Genomic DNA, 19,864 nt, shown 5'->3' with positions numbered 1-19,864 from the left:
ATTAATGTTGTTTTAATTTATAGTTGACGACATGGACGCGACTATACATCCCGGCCCTCGAACGTTGGATCTATTAGCCCTACAGCCCCAGCATAGATCCGAGTATATATGGGACGGATAGTTGCTTACGCCGACTTTCCGGGCTAGGAGAGTGGATCTATTGTGGGAGTTTTTGAGTCATAGATTTCTACATCCCCGCGTGGTCCATTACCTGGAGGAGATGGGATTATATAGGATTATTAGGATTGGCCGGATACAGCTCGACTGGGCTTTGATCACGGCCTTGATTGAGCAGTGGCGACCGAAGACGCACACTTTCCATCTGCCCATCGGCGAGGCCACCATCACACTCCAGGATATTGAGATTTTATATGGCCTGTCCGCTGATGGCTTGCCAGTTTTACTGCCTGCGACCATGAGATATTATTCGCGGCAGTCTTATTGGGATATGCTGCACATGCTCACGGGATTCAAGCCGGAGGACGAGACTGTAGCGTCTGGGTCTAATCGTATGTAGTTGGTCCCCATTAGAGACCACCTGGAGCAGATCCACCATACTATCACCGACGAGTCAGCGGAGGTGGATGTACAGCGATATACGAGGTTGTTGTTGCTCCTTCTACTTGGGGGGATCTTGTTCCCGAACACTTCGGGGAACCTAGTGAGCCTCCGTTTTCTGCATCATATTGGCCGGTTTGAGGATACAACCATCTATAGCTGGGGTGGTGTTGTCATCTCATATGTGTACAGGAAGATGTGCCGGGCTTGCATCGACATGGTTCATCAACCCATTCCTCAAAATCACAAATAGGTTCGCCGGGAACCTTGTAAAACTGGTTCATACAGTGCCAGTAGCGGCGTCCAACTTCACCACCGTCCCAACAATTTTGCATCAAGCATGTTTTTCCACACTTGCACTTTGGTGGACGAAGAGGTTGAGCCATTTGTGAAATATTTGTTTTTAGTAAAAAAAACCTTACTTTTAATGAAATATTTGCTTTTAGTAAATTTTAAGCATACAAAATAACTACAATGATCCCGTTATTTATAGGCGAGACAACACACACATAACGTAGTGTTCAACCGCGCTAAATACATAACGTACTATCTAATGGCGCTATATTTTGCGTGTTAAATATCATGATGTTGACAAGACAACTTTATGTCAGCTGGTCAGTTTTTTCAGTTCGACAAGACAACACACACATAACGTAGAGTTCAACCGCGCAAAATACATAATGTACTATCTAATGGGAAAGTACAAATCGTAATTAACAAGCATAATTTTATTTCATAAATCTTGCAACATAGACATAACAACTAATTATTTCAATATCAACTCATGGGTAGTTTGGTACACTACCCCGATTATTATGGATAGCGGTGCGAACTTCAAAAACACCTCTTTCGTTATCATACTGCAAAAAAGAATGTCAATGTGCTCGCCGTCTGTATTTCTCAAATTTATGCATCGGCACTGGAATAAATTCAACACCCCTTTCCATCAATTCTGTTGCAACTGCAGACCGTTCAACAAATCTCTCCGCCATCTGTTTGAACAACATCCGCACCATGGCTATAACGGGCAATCCTCTTGCCGACTTCAATAACCCGTTGAAGGACTCTGACACGTTTGTAGTAAGAATTCCCCACCGTCTGCCACCATCCGCATGCAAAGTCCACTTTTTCGGGTGATGTCGCATTAACCAACAATAGGTTGCCTCGTCTTCTTGCCTGATAGAATCCATATGCCTCCGGAATTTATGTTGTTGGTGGTCTGTTGCTGCCTCCACATCAAATCATGTAGATCCTTGTTGGGATGTGCCTTCTGGAAATTGGCCTTAAAGTGCCTCACATAGTAACGATGGTATGCATAAGGTTCTTGCCATGCAGGCAAGTTCTCCACAGAACTTAATATACCACCGTGCCGATCAGATATTAGACAAATACCTGAACGCTGTTTGACAACGTGCTCTTTCAGGTGGTTCAAAAACAGCATCCACGTCTCTGTGCTTTCATTGGCACAAATAGCAAAAGCTAGAGGAAATATCTATCCATTAGCATCCACTGCCACGACTATCAATAGCTTGATATCGTACTTTCCATAGATATGAGTTCCGTCTATGGATATTACGGGCCGGCAATGCGAAAAACCATCAACTGCTGGCTTAAACGCCCAGAACACGTAATTGAATATGTATTCTGGTGTTCCCGGACTCCGCTCAAGCTTCCATTCAACAACTGTCCCGGGGTTAAAGTGCTGCAGTGCAGCTATGTACTTTGGCAGAGATGCAAATGACTTATCCCAATTACCGTAGACAATTTCAAATGCTCGTTTGGGCCCGAGAAATGTCTTTCTTTTCGTAATGGTATGGTGGTGGACTGATGTAATTCACTCTTTGATTTTATACCTTATGGACGCTTCGAGGTGCGGAATAAGTACAAGAGAAATCAAGTCAATATCCAAGTTGAAGTGATTCCCGTTGAATGTGTCCATTTCGCATGTGTGGGTGGGAATGTATTTACCCACTTTCCACATACCTGTCTTCTTCTTGGTCGCACGCAACATCCAATTACATGGCCAAAACCACCTGCGGCAAACAACCTTGTATACCATCGGACTTGACTCCCATACCTGCATCTCACGACACTCTTTTACATTGTGCATTTTACAAGCCCTGCTTACGCGCGCTTTATCAGGAAAAAGCATCCCCTTTGCAAGCACCGTTGGTCTAGACTCATCCCACATTGCTGTCCGGATTTCATCAAAATCCCTTGTGAGAGCTTCCACATCCGGCACGGTTGGCAAGTTATCAATGTAAGGAATATCCCTTGAATGAAATGACACTTCAGACTCGTACACTCTTCGACTAGGGGGGTCTATCTTCAAATTAGGTCCTTCCTCCTCATCCTGTGCATCACCATCCTCACGAGGAAAGGGTGTCTCGTCTACGGATTCATCGGCATTGTTATCGTAATCACTGTTCTGTTCCTCACTCTGTGCATCTTCCAGATCCCAATGTAATACGTCATTTTCGGGCAATTGAGTGAGTACGGGTGGTTCAACTTGCTCGTTTTCACTACACAACCAACAAAAATATAAGCTATGAATTAATAAATGCTTTTCATATGGCTATATCACTTCACTTACAAGTCGTAATGTGATGAAATTCCATGATAGACGTTTTCAATTAGGTGATGACTACTGGATGGGCCACTTGTAAAATTCATATCCGGCCGGTACCCCCTATTAAATATATGAGCGTTAATACAAATTCAATACACCAAAAATATACATAATTAACACAAATAAAAATTGAAGTTTATCACTCGTCTTGTGAATTATGGAAAGCAGGGTATAAATTATTTTCTCGCTGCTCATTTGCCGGCAGTGATAAGTTTAAATCAAGGAAAAGTCTTTCATCTGGAACCTGTCCGGCAAAAACTGCTCCAGAATAACCACCCGATGACTGGGGGTTATCTCTACTACGCACAACCTCGTTTTTTGGAGACCTTCACATACATCTCCAACATTGTGATTACAAGAAATTCCCGGCATTCATCCAGAGTCCTCAGAAAATCACTCAATGTTTCATCATCGTCGATGTTAAACTTCGAGTAAAAAGCAACCTCTTGCAAAATGACGGAATACGGATATCTTCCGGTTACTTTAAGTATCATTGAACGTTTCCTCACACTCATTTTTTTTTGCATACCAACGATATCAATTTATCGTATTCCATTGTAAGTGACAATTTAACATGACATTGAGCAGGTAAACTATAACCCACAGAGTTATTCTCCATCACAATCTCACCCCCCTCCCCCCCAATATAATGAAACTCTTATTCTACGCTCTTTAGACATAATGAAAAAATGCTGGAGAATTTAACAACAATAAACGTTTCAACAAGAGTATGAAAATGGCTAGCCGGGAAATTTCTACGCTATACACCTTTTGAATGAATTTCTATACAATCCTAACCTCTTTATATAGGAAATGACTAGCCGGGATTTTTTTTTATATATAGCGCCCAAAAAGTGGGCACTATACGCTTTTGAATTATTGAAGTCAGGAATTATTGGTGGGGCCAGGAAAAAAGTATATAGCGCCCAAATACTGGACGCTATACATAAAGTTTTATGTGTAGCGCCGGGTATTTGGGCGCTATACTGTTAGTGTCAGCTTTTTATATATAACGCCCAAATACTGAGCGCTATACATTAACGGCACAGTTAACGTTAATGTATAACGCCCAATATTTGGGCGCTATATATAAAAATATCATCTTTTTTTTTATACCTATTAAGGTGTTACTTGTCCAAAAGAACCACATTTTGATTCCGGACTCGTACAAAAGAAGTATTTGAAGAACCTACTTTCTTTGTCTTTTTCCTCGTACCTATTTATCTTATTTTATACTTCAAGTACAAAAATAAAACAATGAATCAGTAAGGAGTCAAGTTCACTTAAATAAAAATAATAAAAAATGAAAAAATATCTAGAACTTTTTTTGCACGTTAATATAAATAAATATTAAATTGTGAAAACAATAATTCCGAGGCCATAGTTGTCCTCTGGCTGAACAGAACAGCCGCTGAGAGGCCAACAAGTGTGAGATGGAGATGGCATGGCACTTCCCTTTTGGTCATGAATGGGCGAGAGCTCACGTGTCACTGATAGTGAGGTGAGGCCTTCAAAAATTGTGATGGGGATAATTATTTTTTCCCTTCATTTATTGAATCAATTCGTGTGATGAAAATCAATGATAGAGAACCTTAATATTTCTTACCAAAGATGATTACATTCCAAAAATTAAAATGCAAGAGCTCTAATTAGGGCGAAAAAATATTTATTACTTTATATTACTGTTTACCCTCGAAAACGGATAACAATTAAATTTGTAAGTAATTTTTTGATGTGTCCGATGGTAGCAACATCGACGTTGAAGTTGTACTTGTTATTGAAATCTATATTACTGTAAAATAAAATAAGAAACTTTCTGAAAAACAGAAACAGAAAGTTAGCAGAACTAGAACGTCAAAATATATTCTAGAAATAATATAGTAACAAATCGAGCCTACTGAATACACAGTGTGTCCTTAAGGAAACTATTTCCCTCAAGTACCCGAGGTTTTGGAATATATCCTCCCAGGATAGAACGATTTAACTCACCGGAGTGTTGGTACCAAAAACGTCAATGAACAGCGAACCACTCGAAGGCTGTAAAACACACTGGAATTTTTGTGCAGAAGAAGAAGATTATCAAAAATTTCGTAAGTAAATATTCTGGGATTTGAAGGAATATTTATAGCCAATTTGGTACTGTTTTTGAAAAGGTTTGCAACCTTTCAGAACAGCCATAGCTGTTGGAAATATTGCGGGAAAATTAAACGGATTTAAAATAATTCGGGAAAGAAAAAATTGGACCGGACCGGACCGGGTTGCGGGTGATTCGAATTTTCGTTAATTAATTTTAATTAATTAATTAAATATTTGAAAAGAATTTTGTCCAAAAAGATTAATCAATCAATCGATGTTTGACCGAAGCCGAGCCAAGCGAGCGAGCGACGACGACGACGACGGTGCGAGGCTTGCCTTCTTCTTAGCTCTTTAAGAGCTAAAAGATGAGCTTCTCTATATATACACAAAGATTTTCTTTCCTTCTACCAATGAGGGACAAAGTGCATTAGTAAAGTGAACTCATTCAAAATTTCACTTCCCTCTATTTCTTTTCCCACCATTTTCCATTCACACTTCTTTTGTTATTAATAACAAAATACAACAATCCCCTACATGAATGAGGAATGGCTATAAACTTAAAGGAATGCACGGACGTGTGTGTGTTTCATATGCAAGAATTAATTGCATCTGGATAAGTAAGTTTCCCTTTAAACTTTTCGTAGTGAACTTATATCGGATATACTCGGTCAATCAGTAGATTTGATATCTTTGAACAGTCGAGCTTTGTTGTATACCTAGACAACATAAGTCACACAATCAATCCTTAACCATCTATGGTTCTCACGGTTGTGTTCGTTTTAGCCATGAACGCCGCTTGGTTTCATGAGTGTTTAGAGAATAGGCCTTTACTTTCATTTCCCTTGAAGCGACTTACACTTCACACTCACATAGGTAATTCCTAAATGTGTAATCCTAAAGACACACTATCTGGTCATATCCTGCCAGACTTAGCAAATCATTAAAAAGCTTTAAGCTTTATTGACTCATCAAAAAGTCTTAATGCTTTTCCTCATTTTTGAACATTGTCTTTACCACGGGAATGGGTTGAATTATTTGATAATGTTGAACTGTCATTCATAACTTTGTTTGATCTCTTTGAACCTAACTCTTGGGATCTCCAGTCTTCTAGGTAGAGTTATCGCCATGATGACTTGTCCTAGGCCTTTAACCCCATTGCCTTTGATGATCTTTCAACTGCATTTCTAAATAGGCCCTTTGTAAGTGGATCTGATACGTTATCTCTTGACTTTACGTAGTCAATTATGATAACACCAGTAGAGAGTAGTTGTCTAACGGTATTGTGTCTCCGTCGAATATGATGAGATTTTCCGTTATACATAACGCTTCCTACCCTACCTATTGCCGCTTGACTATCACAATGTATACAAATAGGTGCCAAAGGTTTGGGCCAAAATGGAATATCTTCCAAGAAATTTCGGAGCCATTCAGCTTCTTCACCGGCCTTATCTAAATCTATGAATTCAGATTCCATTGTAGAACGGGCGATGCACGTTTGTTTGAATGATTTTCAAGACACTGCTCCACCCCCAATTGTGAAAATATATCCACTCATGGATTTAACTTCAGATGATCCAGTGATCCAATTTGCATCACTGTATCCCTCGATCATGGAAGGATATTTGTTATAATGCAAAGCATAATTTTGGGTATGTTTCAGATATCCCAAAACTCGTTTCATTTCCATCCAATGTATTTGATTGTGATTACTTGTAAACTGACTCAGTTTGTTAATAGCACATGCTATATCTGGTCGCGTACAATTCATGATATACATCAAACTTCCCAATACTCTTGCATAGTCCAATTGTGAATCACTTTCACCTTCATTCTTTTGAAGTGCATAACTCACGCCAATTGGAGTCTTGGCAATCTTGAAATCTAAATACTTGAACTTGTCAAGTACCTTTTCAATGTAATGAGATTGTAATAATGCTAGACCTTGTGGAGTCTTGTGAATTCTGATTCCTAAGATCACATCAGCAACTCCTAAGTCTTTCATGTCGACTTTGCTAGCCAACATGCATTTTGTAGCATTTATATCTGTCATACTTTTGCTTATTATCAACATGTCATCAACATTTAAACAAACAATGACTTCATGACCAGGAATGTTTTGAATGTATACACATTTGTCACACTCGTTGATTTTAAATCCATTTGCCAACATTGTTTGGTCAAATTTTGTATGCCATTGTTTGGGTGCTTGTTTAAGTCCATAAAGCGACTTAACAAGTTTTCACACTTTTTTTTCTTTACCAGGAACCACAAAACCCTCAGGTTGTTCCATGAAAATCTCTTCCTCCAATTCTCCATTTAAGAAAGTTGTTTTAACATCTATTTGATGGATTTCAAGACCATACATGGCCGTTAGTGCCACTAACACCCTAATAGATGGTATCCTTGTTACTGGCGAGTAAGTGTCAAAGTAATCAATGCCTTCCTTTTATCTATAACCTTTGACAACAAGTCTTGCCTTATATTTGTCAATAGTGCCATCAGCTTTAATTTTTCGTTTAAAGATCCATTTCGAACCTAAAGGCTTATTTTCTGGAGGAAGATCAAACAATTCCCATGTATGGTTATCCAAAATTGATTGAATCTCACTATTGACTGCCTCTTTCCAAAATGTTGAATCAGAAGACGACATAGCTTCTTTAAAAGTTTGAGGCTCATTTTCAAGCAAGAATGTCACAAAATCTGGTCCAAAGGAAGTAGATGTTCTTTGACGTTTGCTACGCCTTGGATCTTCTATACTTGGAGTATTTTCCTTTGGTTCTTCCCGAGGTCGTTTAGGTCTTTCACTTAACGACTCGCATTCAGTTTTATATGGATAGATGCTTTCAAAGAGTTTAGCATTATCTGATTCCATTACCGTATTAACAGGAATCTCGGGATTATCGGATTTATGAACCAAAAACCGACATGCTTTACTGTTTGTAGCATATCCAATGAAAACGCAATCTACTATTTTTGGTCCGATTTTAACCCTTTTAGGTAAAGGAACTTGTACCTTTGCTAGACACCCCCACGCTTTGAAATATTTCAAGTTGGGTTTTCTTCCTTTCCATTTTTCATATGGAATAGATTGCATTTTGTTGTGGGGTACTCTGTTGAGTATTCGGTTAGTTGTAAAGAGAGCTCCCACCCATAAACTCTGCGGTAATCCGGAACTTATTAATAAAGAATTCATCATTTCCTTTAATGTCCGATTTTTCCTTTCCGTAATTCTGTTGGATTGAGGTGTGTAAGGTGCAGTAGTTTGATGGATAATTCCATATTCCGAACATATTTCTGCAAATGGAGATTCATATTCTCCACCTCTATCACTTCTAATCATTTTGATCTTTTTATTCAATTGATTCTCTACCTCATTCTTGTATTGCTTAAATGCTTCAATTGCTTCATCCTTACTATTAAGCAAATAAACATAACAATATCGAGTGCAATCGTCAATACAAGTAATAAAATACTTTTTCCCACCTCGAGATGGTGTCGTCTTCATATCGCAAATGTTAGTATGAATTAAGTCTAAAGGATTTGAATTCCTTTCAACAGACTTATAAGAATGTTTTACAAACTTAGATTCAACACATATTTGACATTTCGATTTATTACACTCGAATATAGGCAATACTTCTAAATTAATTAACTTCCTCAAGGTTTTATAATTGACATGTCCTAAACGAATATGCCATAAATCATTTGACTCCAATAAATAAGAAGAAACTAAAATTTTATTCATAGTGACAACAACCATTACATTGAGTTTGAAAATGTCCTCCGTGAGGTAGCCTTTTCCAACATACATTTTGTTCTTGCTTATAACAATTTTATCAGAAACAAATACACATTTGAATCCATTCTTTACAAGTAAAGAAATGGAAACTAAATTCTTCCTAATAGTAGGAACATGAAGAACATTGTTGAGCGTTAACACCTTGCCGGAAGTCATCTTCAGGAATATCTTCCCATAACCTTCAATCTTGGTTGTTGCATTATTTCCCATGGAAATTTCTTCTTCGGGACCAACAGTAGAGTAAGTCGCAAATGCTTCTTTGACAGCACAAACATGTCGAGTGGCTCCAGAGTCAATCCACCACTCCTTCGGATTTCCAACTAGGTTGCATTCCGAAAGTATTGCACAAAGATCATCAATGTCATCATTCTTCTCTACTATGTTGGCTTGTACCTTCTTATTATCCTTTTCAGGGAGATGACAATGGGCTTTTGTGACCAACTTTTCCACAATTGTAGCAGCTGCCCTTGAATTTTTGTTCTGCTTCTTAGTTTGTCCAGAAGACCTTTTCCTCTTCTTACTTTTTGGAGCAGTCTCCTCAACGATATTAGCTCCCATGATCGTTGAATTTCCATGAGACTTCTTCTTGGCTATTTTGTTGTCTTCCTCGATCTTTAGACATATCACAAGATCTTCCAACTTCATTTCTTTGCACTTGTGCTTAAGATAGTTCTTGAAATCTCTCCACGAAGGAGGCAATTTTTCAATCATAGAAGCCACTTGAAATGCTTCATTCAAGACCATACCTTCAGCAATAAGGTCGTGAAAAATAAGTTGAAGCTCCTGAACTTGGGTTCCCACAGTTTTGTTGTCTATCATTTTATAGTCTAGAAACTTGGCAACCACGAACTTCTTCAAGCATGCATCTTCTGTCTTGTACTTCTTCTCAAGTGTGTCCCTTAATTCTTTCGAAGTGCACTATACGCATTGTACAACTCATCCTCTAAAGCACTTAAGATATAGCCTTTGCAAAAAAAATCTGCCTGCTTCCATGCCTCAACAACCATGAACTTTTCATTGTCCGGCATGTCGACAGAAGGCACTTTTAATTAATTAATTAAATATTTAAAAAGAATTTTGTCTAAAAAGATTAATCAATCAATCGATCTTGACCAAATCCAAATCCAAATCCAAATCTAAAGCCGAGCCGAGCGAGCGACGACTACTATGGCGCGAGGCTTGCCTTCTTCTTAGCTCTTTTTAAGAAGATGAGCTTCTCTATATATACACAAAGATTTTCTTTCCATCTACCAATGAGGGACAAAATGCATTAGTAAAGTGAACTCATTCAAAATTTCACTTCCTCCATTTCTTTTCCCACCATTTTTCATTACACTTCTTTTGTTATTAATAACAAAATCCAACAGTACTTCGATAACCTTGGTGCTTCCTTAGGTCTGATGGATCTATCAAAACCGTTCTTGCTCATGAGCCATCGATAATTATGACCTCGGTCACTCCTTCTCTCACCCCTCACAGGGTTGCATTTGGACCCATAACCTCTTTGGTCTTCATTGTATGGTTGATACTGGTCTCCATTTGATCTTGGTTTATGATCAATACTCTTTTGGATCGGTCACTAGCTCTAACGGGATAAACGGACCCGGAAGGGGCCCCAAGCTGATCATCTTCGACCCTGATTTTCGATTGGTACTAGTTATGGACGTTGGTCCAAGTTACTGCCGGATACTCTATTAGATTCTGCTTCAACTGTTGTGAAGCCAATGAGCTTCGAGCATTAAGTCCTTGGGTGAAGGCCTGAGCGGCCCAATTGTCTGCCACCGGTGGCAGATCCATCTGTTCCATTTGAAACCTCGACACGAACTCCTTGAGCATCTCGTTATTGGCAGATCCATCCGTTCCATTTGAAACCTCGACACGAACTCCTTGAGCATCTCGTTATCTCTTTGCTTTACCTTGAAAAGGTCTGACTTTCTGGTCTCGACCTTGATGGCTTCGGCGTGCGCTTTTACAAAGGCATCTGCAAGTATAACAAACGAGTGAATAAAATTTGGGGGGGGGGGGTAAATTGTGATACCATATGATAGCTCCCTTCGACAAAGTTTCCCCAAACGTTTTTAGCATGACCGACTCAATCTCATCATCCTCCAAGTCGTTCCCCTTGATGGCGCACGTGTAGGAGGTCACATGCTCATTTGGGTCAGTTGTTCCATTGTACTTAGGACTCTCGAGCATGTGAAACTTCTTTGGGATTGGCTTCGGAGCTACGCTCGGAGGAAAAGGTTTTTGAACAAACTTCTTGGAATCCAGGCCCTTATAGGTTTCCAGCTCTTTCTCATTGGCTTCGATTTTCTTTTCTCCTGACTCTACCCGTTTTGTCAGTTCCTCAAGTATTTTTATGATCTCGAGGTTTGTCCCGGGTTCAGCTTTACTCAGCCTCTTCGTGACACTCATTTCTGCGAGTGATTTCCCGGGACGGCTCGGGCTTAACTCTGCTGGCGGCTCTGGTCCTGCAGCTGGGCTATTGCTGCCTATTAAGCTTATAGCATTTCGAAGATCACCCGTACGTTGATCCCATCTTTTTCACCATCGTGTGTATTTTGGGTTATCGATCAAACTCTCCCCCGGACGCTGTCCTCAGGATCGGTAGGAAAATTCGCACTGATGGCCACATGTAAGTTAGCGTTGATCGGGTCTACGGACGGAACTCCGCTGGGATCGACATGGGGCACCTCGTTTCTGGGTACCATATTGTTGTTCTCGCCATGGTGACCGGACTTAGCATCCACGTTCAAAGGGGGAGATTGGGAGTTCGACATTTTAAACTTTGACCTGATATTAAAGACACTTCAAAGAACAAGTGTAAAATAGGGTATGTTATGGAAATTTATATCAAATTGCCACTATTATCCTTAGCCCCACTGTGGGAGCCAAACTGTTTACCCTAAAAATGGATAACAATTAAATTTGTAAGTGATTTTTTAAGATATGTGGATTTATTCAATACAATTGGTAAATATTGTTATAGTAAACGGATAAGAAATGTGTTAAATTGTCAAACCGCTTGAAAAACAAGGGTGAATGATCCTGGGCTCGAGGGCAGCCTCAATGAGGTATCCGTCTTCGATCTCGGGCTTATAACATTGAAACACTGATCCGCCAATGTAAGAGCTTTGAATGACAGAAAAAATAGTATATTGCTTTTGCATATATGTTACAATAGTCAGACTCCCCTTCATATAGTAGAGAAATCCTACTCTAGGTACAATTCCATAAAAGGTAAAAAATCTTTTGTTTAACTAATCACTAGTTCTCTATTGATACGCGCCGAAATTCATGCCATAATACCCGACCGGTTGCGGATATTAGGGCTTCCGTTGGTCGTGCTTGATCGTCTGGTAATGCTCCTCGAGGCCTTTGGGGATTGAACCGAACCTGGGGTCATGGCCGATATTCCCGAGGGCAGTCATTTCACCTGGACCCCGGATCGAGGGGCTCCTTGCGTTGATTCTGATTTCTTGTCTTTACGTTTTTTGCTTCGTTTACTTTATCGGAAACCCGGGTGTATCATGAGCTCGATTTTACCCGTATACCATTACTACATCCCTTGATTGCAATAAATATTTTTCATGCTTAACCAGACTTTGAGTTGTGCAAATAGATTTTTCTTTCAGAAGAGAGTACTTTAGCTTGTATGATAAGTTAAATTAATGAAGTAAGTAAAATTAAAATTGAAAAACATATATAGAGAAGTGGATCCTAGTAAGAGATGTGGACCTCCAAGATAAGGGTGGTGCTGACGCGGACTCAACTAAATGTAACAGACATTTGTCATCTGCCACGTTACTATGCCCTTCCGCCTTCGCCAAAAGACTGAAGAGATATACTCCCTCTGTTTCAATCTATGTGAACCTATTTGACTAAGAACGAAATTTAAGAAAAAATGAAGACTTTTGATATTTGTGGTCCTAAACAAGTCAAAAAGTGACTCAGAGTATTTGTGTGGTTATAAAAGCTTCTCATTAAGGGTAGAATTGTAAGTTTAAACTAAATTGTTTCTAAATTCAGAAAGGGGTCATTCTTTTTGGAACGAACCAAAAAGGAAATAGGTTCACATAAACTGAAACGGAGGGAGTACTATTTTTCGATCGTTTTCTCAAAATAATCAAAAAATTAAAATTCCTCAAATTCGAACATCATAAATTCAAACTATTTTCTCGTCCAAACTGTTTTAAAAACTAAATGAGGAAACTGTTTTAAAACAGAAAAGAAAATTAAATGTTCTACAGCTAGTTTAATGGTTAGTAATAAATTGTAGTTTGAAAGTTTCACAACTTTAAAGCTCAATATAGCAAATACTGATTGCAAACATCTTACAAAAGCATTGATTATTCATCTTTAATTTATTAATGGAGTATATATTAATTCGAGGACATAAAAGAGTACAATTACCATATTATTATTGTCATTAAAAACAAGACCGGCCGTCCTTGTTCATAGTGATTAATCAACGGTTCAATGCTGGTAACTGGTTTCGGAAAAAAAAAACATTAAATGCCATTTGTTGCCTGAAAAATAAAAGAATCATGGCATCTCACTCTTCCATAGGAGACTGTTAAAAGAGAAAAAGATTATTTTGCTCTGCTATCTTTTCTTTTAGGAAAAATGACCATAATAAAATTATATGGTGTGTTGGGATGGTCAAGATTATTTTACTTTTAATTAAAAGCCTTGAATTCAAGCGAGTTTAAATTAATCCGATTAGTAAAGTTAATAATTGTTGGATAATTAAATAAAATTACGAAGAAAATGCTTACTTGAACACATGACGTGTACCAAAAAATAAGTGCATGACAAAAAATAGGTGCATGACATATGCCTTTTGTTACATAAGAGATAAGACTAATTATTTAGTTATTACTATCTAATAGCATGCATTCTCGATTTATTTTATCAATTAACAATATCCTCTTAATTTGACAATATTTCCTGTCTAAAAAAGAATAATAAATTTCTAAACTTAAAAATAATTTAACTTAAATTTTTTACCCTTTGTTATAACTATATAAATATTATAATATATTTAAAAATTAAGATTATAAATTCCAAAAATAGTTTTTATTTTTTAAATTTTGTGTCCGATAATTTATTCCACGAATGGGAGGGTATAATTTTTGTTATTAAGAAATAGCTCATGCGCGAGTAATGTAATTTCCTGCTATATATATATCCAGGGGCGTTGCCGAGAAAAAGAAGAGAGAGATACCCAGTGGCTGGGGCGTTAAATAACCACCTTCGCCGCTTCCAAATTTCTATTTCTTTCTTCTTGGCTTCCCCTCCACTTTTCCTAGTCCTACACGCCGTCTCTCTCTACTCCAAATCACATACGACACATGGACATATAGAGACATTGAGAAATTTGAATCAAATATATATAAAATAATACTACTCCTATTTCTTTTTCTTTATATATATATATAAAATAATACTACTCCTATTTCTTTTTTTCTTTTTTTTTTAATGATTGAGAAAATCCATGTAGTTATAAAATTACATATAATTATCAAACGGAAAGAGTTTCCATTTCATTTCAAAAGATGTCTCTAATGGCGGCAAGGACGAGGATTACCCGAGCACTATGCAATTTAACACACAAACCAAAGTTGCAGGTGGTTCTTGGAAATGGGCCTGTTGGGATTTGGGCCGACCCAATTGGGAGTTCGGTGTCATCATTTTCGACGTCGGCTGCTGTTCAGTCACCGGTAGAAGAGTCGCCGTCGAGGCTATTTGGGCTAGTGAAAGAGTATGAAGATTATAGAAGGGCTTTATATGGTGGGCTTACACATAAAGCTCTTCTTGTTGATGCTGTGGGTACACTTGTTATTCCTTCTCAGCCCATGGCTCAGGTTTGTTCATGGAGTATTATATTTTTTCAATTTAAAAATGCATGTAATGCTTACATTTATTGAAGAATTTTAGCCTTTCTTTGAATTTCTTGATCATCTGTTTTAAGTTGTGCATTTTCTGCAGCTATATTTACTGTGCTATTGTAGAACCAATATTCAGTTTCTTGATTTTACCTTTTTGTTTTTGTTTTTCTTCACCTGGTTTGTGTCCACAGTTGTAGTGCTTTTTGCTGTCTTCATGTTATGAGGTATTTTTTCTTTAGAGAACTACAAATCAAATGCTTTGGTGTAATAAAGTGAGCAATTTATCTTTCTACTTTTAGCATCTCTAGTTGTTCTCCTTCTGATGGAAAATTTGTTAAAGTTTGGATCTGCTAATGCTGCCAATTGAGAAACTACAATTACTACTACCCATTTTTTCTTCTGCTTGCAGTATGTACACATTTTTGGTTCCCACTCGATGTCTGGTACCAAATTTGGGGACCGACTAGCTCAGATTCCGACATCTCTGGTTTCTGGTTAAAGAGTGGAGTATATTCATTTGTTCTGCTTCTGATGAAAACTTTACCAAATAAATGAATTTTTCTGGATCTAATTTTGAAGATTGGAAAGCCACAACCGAGAGGTTGTGAGTTCGAGTCTCCCCAAGAGCAAGGTGGGAAGTTCTTGGAGGGAAGGATGTCGGGGTCTATTTGGAAACAGTCTCTCTACCCTAGGGTAGGGGTAAGGTCTGCGGTACACACTACGCTCCCCAGACCCCACTAAGTGGGATTATACTGGGTTGTTGTTGTTGTTGTTGGAAAGCCACAAGAGCTAGTAACTATTTTTCTTTCTGCTTGTAGTATCTCTAATGTACCCTCTCTATATGAAAATTTATCAAATCAAGAATTTCTGTGGATTTTCTGTTTATGCACACACACACTCTGTGTTTTCATTCCCGGACGTTGTGTTTGAAATTTTTTGTTAAGTTTTAGATCTTTTGGTGCTCCTTTGTATGTGTATGAGTGTGTACACACACACACACACATATATATATATATATATATATATATATATATATATTACATTATCTTGACTCTTTCATTATGGGCAGGCGGAGATATTATTATCTCATTGTCTTTCTGCCTCAGTTCCTAATTTTCCCCCCTTACATGTTGTCTTTTTATTATTATTGAAGTTGATTTTATGGACTTCTCTCTGTATATTCTGCTTGTCTCAGTATGTTCAGTTTGCACTTATTCACAATATTTTAACCCTCTTGGATATTGCAGATTTATAGGCAAATTGGTGAGAAGTATGGGGTGGAGTATTCTGAAGCTGAGATATTGAAAAGATACAGATGGGCTTATGAACAGCCTTGGGTTAGATCTAGGCTCAGGTATCTGGTTTTGGTTGTAATTTATATCTACAGTAACTTGCTTCCATGTTGAAAATAATTTGTTTCTTAAAACTTTGAAAAGAACACTATTAATTGCTGCTAATTATGCTCTGCTTAGATTCATTGTTGTTTAGTACTATTCGTTTATATGCAATATGTTTTTTCTTGAATTCTTTTGCTGAAAGATAATTTTTCTCCTGGATGGAGAAATGCTATTTGGATTTACTGTTTACCATATAATCCTAGTGGTTTTAAGCCATAGTAAGTTAAAGTTTATTGATACAAAGGGAATGCTGTTCTCTCTTTCACTGTTGCATTTTGTCTGCTTTGAAATGGATAATCGTTAAAAACTAAGTTAAAATGGATAGGTATAGCGACATAGGAGATTGGAACAAAAACTTACGGACAAAAAGAATAAAAGAAGTTTCGTCTGGCTTGAGAATAAGAGATACTCTCCTTGGTCTAATATTGGCTTGTTTGGAGAAAAGGGTATAAATTTTTCTTTTCCTTTCAGCCAGCATTAGGGTTTTAAACCCTAAACTGAGCTTTTTCATGCAATCAGCATTAGGGTTTTAAAACCCTAAACTGAATTTTTCCTTTAGTCAGCATTAGGGTTTTTTGATTGTTGAGAGAAGTTGACTTAGCTTGCCTACTAAAGAAATCCATATCTTTTGTTTTGATCGCTGTCTTTCTCTTGTTGATAAGATTCTAGTTTCAGAGTTAGTTTGAATTGCTTGCTCTTTAACCTTTGTGCATCCTGAATCGTGCTAATCCTCATTGTCCAGATTATTCAACGAATTTATATTGTGATCTGTCCCCTTGTGTGTTTGTCTAGTTATGTAGTACAGTATTACTTTATAAAAATGCAAGTTTTGGTAATTCTAAAAAGTTTAAAAGCATATCTTGGCTAATTACAAGTATCTGGTTAAACTTGTATAATCTAGAACTTCTGGAGAACTATGCCCTTCAAAAATTTTGTTGTTGTTGTTCAACAATTAAATTTATTTATTTGACATCACAGTGGTAACCAAATAATTCTTCTATGCACATCATGGACCATAACTTTTATACGCTTCATGACAAGATGTTGATATCTAATTAGTTTGAGATCATACATGGTATTGTTATAATTTGATGATGATCTTTGAATCATCTTTGATATTTGAGTGAATTTCTTGTACGCAACAGAAAAAACAGGAATTATTATTGATATGAGTTGCATGTTGCAGATATGTTAACGATGGACGACCATTTTGGCAACATATAGTTAGTTCTTCGACTGGCTGTTCTGATTCTCAGTACTTTGAGGAGCTGTATAACTACTATACTACTGAAAAGGTTGGCTCAGTTTGAGATACTGTGCTATTTCTCTTGACTGCAATTTGGTTTATAAGAAGACACTTAAATAAATTTACTTTCATTCGTCATTCTTCAATAGGCTTGGCATCTTTGTGATCCAAATGCTGAGAGGGTATTCAATGCTCTTAGAACGGCAGGAGTAAAGTTGGCTGTAGTGTCAAATTTTGACACCCGATTGAGACCAGTGTTAAGGGCTCTGAACTGTGATCACTGGTTTGATGCGGTAGCCGTGTCAGCTGAGGTAATATGTTGTTGTCTTTCCTTTTGCTTCCTTTTCTTCCTTTATGATCCAACAGCTGATTTTTCTTTTGGCTTTTAAAAGGTAGAAGCAGAGAAGCCTAATCCAACAATATTTTTAAAAGCTTGTGAGTTGCTAGGAGTAAATCCAGAAGATGCTGTTCATGTAGGCGACGATCGTAGGAATGACATTTGGGGTGCCAGAGATGCAGGTTGTGATGCCTGGCTGTGGGGAAGTGATGTTAACTCCTTTAAAGAGGTAACTTATCTATTTGCCTCTCTTTTTTGCTATTTTTGCCATAACTTGCTTTATTTGGGTTAAGTTACCTAACAAAAGAAGAAAAAACAAAGATCTGCTTGCATGAATTTGATTTAAATTTCCTGCATACAATGGTTGGCAAACACTTTTGTAATCTTAGCCAGAATTTCAACTTTATGGGTTCTGAATTTTAGAACGACAACTTCAAGTTCTAATAATTGGGTTTTAAGTTTTATGTGTACATATATAATGAATTCCTTAACACAAATACTTTGTTTGAACGAAAGTTATTGGGTTCGGCCGAACTCTTATCGGGTTGCTACCTCCGCCTCCGTTTCTGATGGCAAGAAGTTTCCAAGACCATCTGTAAATATGAGGTAGACTGGAAGTTGGCATGCATTGTGATGTTTCTCATGTTTTCCAAGTCATCTTGATACCACCCAATGCATTGGTCCCTATTCACTAGAAGTAGAATTCTTTTCATAACTCAGCGGTGCCAATTTGACTCATCCTAGCTGGTACAATGTAATGGATCAGTCCCGAATCACTATAATACTTATCATTGCTAGCTACAGTAACTTCTTAGTTTCGACTAACTTTAATCTTTCGCCTGAAAATGTTGCGTGAACCTAACATTTGGCCCTGTGCAGGTTGCTCAAAGAATAGGTGTCGAGGTCTGACAGGGTAGATTGCTCTGTCGCCAAAACTTAATCGATGCTTTCAGTGCGTAAAAAGCTGCTTCTTGTGTATCTTCTCATAATCCCATGTATATATTCTGCTTTTGTAATCAGTGTGAGAGAGATCACCAAGGACTTTGTTGGTGGGCAATGTTTAGAGTGGAATAAACAGGCTGTAGAACTTTGATTTCTCAATGCCATATATATTAGTTGCCTCTTTGGTTTATTGGAGTAAGCTGTTGTTCTACCTAGTTATTCATCTTTTGTTTCCTCACCTCAAGAAGAGATAAACTAGCAATCAAATCAAAACTAGTTAATCTGAGATGAAAAGAATATGTGATTGACTTTGATTAAATCTTATCCAGGACAGAAATATATACTTTCTTTAACAAGCATGCTAGACTTCTATGAAATTATCATAGAAAATAGAAGGAAAAAAAAGGTGGATCCATAACCTTTCAACCTTTTCTTGATCTTTAATCTTGCTGTTAAGAAATTCAATCAAGCCATTAAGTGAAACATCAACTTCATCTTCCATTCTTCCTTCATCAGCTGCTCAGCCACCTCTGCCGGTGTCACCGCCGTCTAGAATTCGAAATTCTGTTAACTTATCTCTTTTTCGGTAGAACTACGAATCAAAACGATCAAAATAAATAATCTACCATTATAAATAAATAAGAAATTTCAGTAAACAACAAAAGAGAGTTTCAACAAAAGTTGAGATGCAACATGAGAAGTTTTCCTAGTACCACAATAACCGAAGCACGCTTTACTTTTGAGTTCTGACAGGATCTATTGTGTTAGTGCTGGTACGGTGGCATCATCATTCGTTGCATTCTAAAGTCTTTAAACTTTGTCTCTTTTTGGCAGAAATACGAATCACAACAATCAAAACAAAATTAATTTATCGTTAATAAATAAATATAAAATTTAAATAAATAAAAACAACAATAGTTTCGGCAAAAGGAACGATGCAACACCAGGACTTACCAGGGATAACCCATCCTAGTACCACACTAACCGAA

General features: G+C 37.6%; 1 protein-coding gene across 1 annotated transcript; it reads left to right on the top strand.

Moving 5' to 3' along the window:
• Positions 1 to 14,277: 14,277 nt before the first annotated feature.
• On the top strand, positions 14,278 to 19,065 carry LOC104243844 (uncharacterized). The gene is made up of 6 exons (XM_009799107.2): positions 14,278 to 14,929; positions 16,201 to 16,307; positions 17,537 to 17,645; positions 17,746 to 17,907; positions 17,989 to 18,162; positions 18,813 to 19,065. Exons 1-6 carry the CDS (start codon positions 14,621 to 14,623, stop codon positions 18,840 to 18,842), a joined length of 891 nt encoding a protein of 296 aa, XP_009797409.1. The 5' UTR covers positions 14,278 to 14,620; the 3' UTR covers positions 18,843 to 19,065.
• Positions 19,066 to 19,864: the final 799 nt, after the last annotated feature.

Source organism: Nicotiana sylvestris, chromosome 12 (genome assembly GCF_000393655.2).
Source record: "Nicotiana sylvestris chromosome 12, ASM39365v2, whole genome shotgun sequence".
Classification (NCBI taxonomy): domain Eukaryota; kingdom Viridiplantae; phylum Streptophyta; class Magnoliopsida; order Solanales; family Solanaceae; genus Nicotiana; species Nicotiana sylvestris.
The sequence above is the reverse complement of the archived record's forward strand: the minus strand, read 5'-3'. Positions and strand labels throughout refer to the sequence as shown.

Coding starts and splice junctions, on each gene's coding strand:
- LOC104243844 (XM_009799107.2), top strand. CDS start 14,621: ATGTCTCTAATGGCGGCAAGGACGAGGATTACCCGAGCACTATGCAAT. Junction 17,646..17,745: donor ACTACTATACTACTGAAAAG/GTTGGCTCAGTT, acceptor ATTCTTCAATAG/GCTTGGCATCTTTGTGATCC. Junction 17,908..17,988: donor CGGTAGCCGTGTCAGCTGAG/GTAATATGTTGT, acceptor GGCTTTTAAAAG/GTAGAAGCAGAGAAGCCTAA.